The sequence below is a fragment of the Pinus tabuliformis genome, chromosome 4_1, assembly GCF_031772625.1.
Source record: "Pinus tabuliformis cultivar Carrire ecotype Pingquan chromosome 4_1, CPIR1, whole genome shotgun sequence".
Classification (NCBI taxonomy): Eukaryota; Viridiplantae; Streptophyta; class Pinopsida; order Pinales; family Pinaceae; genus Pinus; species Pinus tabuliformis.
In genome coordinates this window covers 140,173,626-140,178,440 of record NC_142303.1, presented here as the reverse complement: position 1 = coordinate 140,178,440, position 4,815 = coordinate 140,173,626, and the positions used below count along the sequence as shown (strand labels likewise).

At 38.8% G+C, this 4,815-nt stretch overlaps 1 protein-coding gene across 3 annotated transcripts; it reads left to right on the top strand.

Annotated features, from left to right (window-relative positions):
- The first annotated feature begins 388 nt into the window (after positions 1–388).
- LOC149174592 (basic leucine zipper 23-like) lies at positions 389–2,590 on the top strand. Of its 3 annotated transcripts, XR_016257933.1 has the most exons (3): positions 390–577; positions 1,121–2,158; positions 2,298–2,590. XR_016257933.1 is itself a non-coding variant. In XM_089419352.1 (2 exons), the coding sequence occupies exon 2, from the start codon at positions 1,226–1,228 to the stop codon at positions 2,066–2,068; it is 843 nt and encodes a 280-aa protein (XP_089275478.1). In that variant the 5' UTR covers positions 389–573; positions 1,121–1,225; the 3' UTR covers positions 2,069–2,590. The 3 variants fall into 3 exon arrangements, 2 of the variants coding, with proteins under 2 accessions (XP_089275478.1, XP_089275477.1); XM_089419352.1 differs by having other exon boundaries at positions 389–573; positions 1,121–2,590; XM_089419351.1 differs by having other exon boundaries at positions 1,121–2,590.
- Positions 2,591–4,815: the final 2,225 nt, after the last annotated feature.

The following is a 4,815-nucleotide window of genomic DNA, read 5'->3' as shown; positions in this document are numbered from 1 at the left end:
CTACATGTTTTAAACTATTCGGTGTGATTCATTATCAAAACAAGATGAGAAATCACATCTTGGCATTAAATTAAATAACAAAAAATTTATTAATATTCCCTTTGAATATCAAGAAACACAAACACTCAAACAAATAAAAAACAATTTAAAATGTTAAATAACACTTAATATCACCAAAACTGACGTGATTTTTTCATCATCATATAATTGACCTAAACTGAACCTTCCACAGTTCCACTATGATGGTGCCTAGATGGATAGTCAACATAATACTGGGCTGAGCTTGGGGGCCGGACTCCATTCGCGGGGACTCCATTTGGCCCAATCAGTGTAAAGTTCTACCCATTTAACGTCGAGGATAACCCACGTAATTAGTTTAGTTTTTCACAAAATCTTATGGCGTATCTATTACGTGTCTAAAGTTTAGGGATTTGAACATAATACTACTCTATTTTGAAACCCCACACATATCGGTTCTGGAGGTGCAGGCAGGATTCTGCGAGCACTATTCATGGCGAGGACAGAATCGCAGAGAAAATGAATCGAGATGGGATTTCTTTTGATATAGATAATGCATGTTTGTAAATCTCCCCCTTCCATTTTAATCAATTTGGATTCTCTGATTTTGTATGAACACAATGTGCTGAAATAGTGTGGGATTTTGAGGGGTTTGGAATGGCCGTGGAAGCATTATGAAACAGACGTGGATGAAATCTACGGTTATATGTCTGTAAAATCGTGTGGGATAGGGTTGTTAGGGTTTGTTGCTTGGCTGAATTCTGCTAGATTATATGATTTTGAAGTTTCTTTTCCGAGTTGCTTGACTGTGGTTTTGGGGTTTGTGGGCGTTGGGGGCATCTTCCATTGTTATGTTCTGGTCATTGCATTGGAGGGATGAAAATGGATGGCAAACAATTATATGCGGGTCAGGGGATGGGAATATTGGAAGCATTTCTCTTTAGTGTGGGCTAGGGTTAGGGTCAGGGTTTGGCATTTTTTTGGGGAAAGGAACGAAAATAAAAGTAGGGATCTGGTTGGCACATATTTCTCAGCTGATTGCATATGACAATTAAGTTTAGCTTGATAAATCTCTGATAGAAAATTATTTGGTTTGTTACAGGAAATTCCTAAGTCAAGGGCTTAGAAAATGGATGGATTGATAAACCTCTGACTGCAAAATTGTAGGGTTTGTTATAAAAATTATTGAAAGTCAAGGCCTTAGAAAATGGCTGGCATGGATGACGGAGACATTAATTTTAGCAGCAATATAGTAGATGATTTTGGCAATGGGTCCTCCATGGAAAGCTTTTTCGAGGAGATTTTGAGGGACACTACTCATGCCTGCACTCATACACACACCTGCAACCCTCCCGGGCCAGATAACACACATACACACACATGCTTCCACACGCACACAAAAATCCTTGCTGCTCCCGATGACGAGAAGTCTGCAGACACTGCTGAGTCTCCACAAAACAGCTCTTCCAAGCCAAAAAAACGACCAGTAGGTAATCGAGAGGCAGTTAGAAAATACAGGGAAAAAAAAAAGGCCCGGACGGCCTCCCTGGAGGAGCAGGTTGTTCAACTGACCACTGTTAATCAGCAATTGCATAGGAGATTACAGGGTCAAGCAGCTTTAGAGGCTGAGATTGCAAGATTGAAGTGTCTGCTGGCTGACTTTAGGGGCCGGATCGATGGGGAATTGGGGTCCTATCCTTACCAAAAGTCAATTAGAATGGATAAAACTTGCAATGATGCACCATTCCGGCAACCGATGCCTGGGGGATATGTCCTGGATCCCTGCAATATCTGGTGCAATGCAGATGCAGCTTGCCGTGAACCCACTCTGGCATCCAACAGTGAGGGTGGTGTGCAGCACGAACGTGATAGTGCTGCACGTTGGAATGGCGATTGTGGCCAGATCGCAGGCCATTGTCAAGGTTTGAAGGGTGATATGGCAGTAACCTCTAGTGGACTTTCTGGATGCTCAGAAGGTACAGCAACAAAAACAGTGCCTGCTGCCATGGCTTCTTCTGGAAAAGAGAGAAAAGGTGCATTTGGTGTGTGACCTGATCCTAGTGAGTGTATGTCATGCAAATCCGTAAATCTCTCAGAAATTTTTCATGGTGAATGATTTATGCACGTCTTTGTAGGACAGGTATGCATCACCAAACTGCAAAGCCTTTGGTATTTACTGTTTCAAAGACCTACATTTTCATTTCTGTTTTCTCAGTCTTGAAGCAATCAACCTGAGAGCTAATTGATGAAATTCAAGCAATTTGCTTTCTTGGTTCTAGGAGTTGGTAACTTTTCTTCCCCCCCTTGAAAACAACTACTTTTTCTGCTTATGCTAAAGTGGAGATAAACTGGAATATATTTGAAGATGGGTGACTGCAATGTTCCTGAAACTATTTAACACATTTCCCAGGATTCAAGGAAAGTAGCCAACAACTTGGGTTGTTTTTACCTAGAAAGTGTCTTTGAAGTGTGTTTAAGATGTGTCCTGGAGATAAATGATTGTGCTATATGCATGAAACATTCAGATTTATTTATAGGACTATGTCTATATTATAATTCTTTTTTTGTAGAAGATTTCTTATTGCATGTTAGTGTTACAGATAAATTAGAATTTAGAGAACTATTATAAAGCAGGAGAAATTTTATGTTACTGTTAAGGATTTGAATTTCCTATGAATTAAGTGTGCCACATGAATGGTAATTAGGAAGCATGCTTTTTCCCTTGTATATTATTTATAATTGTTCCTGTTCTTGGTCTTGGTTGCCTTAATCTTGAAGTTGTTTCTTTCTTGTTCTTGATTGCCTTAGACTTTTGTCTGTGATGTTGTTTACATGGTCTCCTCAGTTTCTTTACTCTTCTTCGCATGCCTTTCTGTATGTATGGTTCTTAAACAGGTCCGTTTATTTCATACCAATTTCCTATGCTTTTTCCATTTTTTGTTTTATATTTTACTGTTTACAAGATTTACGTGGACACTGTTATGGTGTAAGTAAAGGCCGGAAGTCTAAAGGAAGCATAGCATCACATTATTTGGTATAAGGGTTGTTTAGAAAAGATTGTTCTAGTACATGATAGCTGTGATATGAGTTAAGATCCCTGAGTTCTTTAATGTTAGTGTTAGTTGCACAATTTGTTCAATTGCTTTTTGAATGGGTCATAAAAAATTGCTGGCCTGCTATGCTAGGCAAGTTAATTTTCAAGTTTCTGATGATTCTGGGAGTACTATTGGCTACATGTTGATTGCGGTATCTTATACAATTTCCATGTACAATTGATTATCTGGGGTTATAGCAAGATTGTGAAAGCATGGATTCTTTTGCTGGATAAAATAAATGAAATTTAGCTTTCCGGGTGCTAGAAACTGCATGTTGGCTGCAATATTTATGATTTTTTCTTTCTAACGAGTTTGTGCTTCAGTTTTTCTGTGAATGATGGACGCTTGATTTCCTGATCAGCAGTAACTTTTCTTAGAGTTTCTATATAAATCTTTATGCAAAGGAATTGAACACATTTCCTTAGGTAATGTGCAATACAATAATGAGCAAGCTTGTAGTAGAATGTATTGCTTACTGAACACTTAACTATTGGTACCTATCTATGGGTAGTACTGTTATGCCTTTTTTTTCAGACTTATCAAACTTATTGATTCTTAAAGTACTGTACTAAATATGTGGTCAATTTAATTGCATATGCGATAGTTGGTAATAAATAAAATGCCTTTCAACAGAAGAAAAATGAAAATCAGAAAAGTGGGCATAAGCCTTGCCTTTCATACTTGGGTGTCTCTTATGACATTTGATGTGTGGTATATCCTAAAACCCTTCTAATTATCTTTTTGGGTTCTCATGTATGTCTCTTTTTGGACTATTAACTATTTCCTTTCTCTTCCAATGTGGCAAGTTTGCCATGCCCAAATTTGGGAGTACTATCATTAATGTGGCCGGTATGCAGCGTTCAAATAAAAATATTTCAGCTAAGAAGCTGCGGGTGGGAGTACCTATCTTTTGAAAGTTGCTCAAGACTTGCACCTTTCCTAAACCATAAGCACAGACACAAGTGGCACACAAGGGTAAACATGTAGCTGGGGAGTACTGGGGCATTAACAACACCTTGTTTCATCAAGAAGGCAAGTCCCCATTGACCTCATGTGTATATTGTATGAAATGCCTAGAAGTTAGAAAGTAATTCTTGAGATTTTTGATGCCTGATGAACCTTTGAGAAACTTGCTTTTTTTGTTTCCATATTAATTGTTGTGCTATTTAAGTTGCTACAGGAAAGTGATCATCCATAATGTCTTATACTATATGCTGGCCACTTGTTCCATTTTACAGCCATACAAAGAAGGAAACGTCTATCCTCCATACAGACTTGCCTTAAATTTGAGCTGTCGGATACCATCACCACTGCCCATGGTTCCACCAAAGGTACATATGTGTAAGGTTCCATGAGCATGAACATTGCATATGGAACCTTAACGTACCTTTGGTAGAACCATGAGCATGGGGGATCATACCTGACAGGTCGCATTTAAGACAAGTCTGCATGGAGGATAGACTTTGCCTACAAAGAATAGGTTCCATCTGTTCAATCACCTTTCTTTGTCAAGTGTGCCCAATCCCTCGAAGGTCGAATCAACATTTTATGTCACTTGTCTATGAAAAGTCAAATCTCACATTCTTGTATGACATGTTTGACAAAGCTACTATTAGAAGGGGATACTATGCCATCAAAGTCGGCCAGGGCTTGTAGTTGGTCCCACCTGTGATAATCCTCCAGGGAATCAAATCTTATGCGA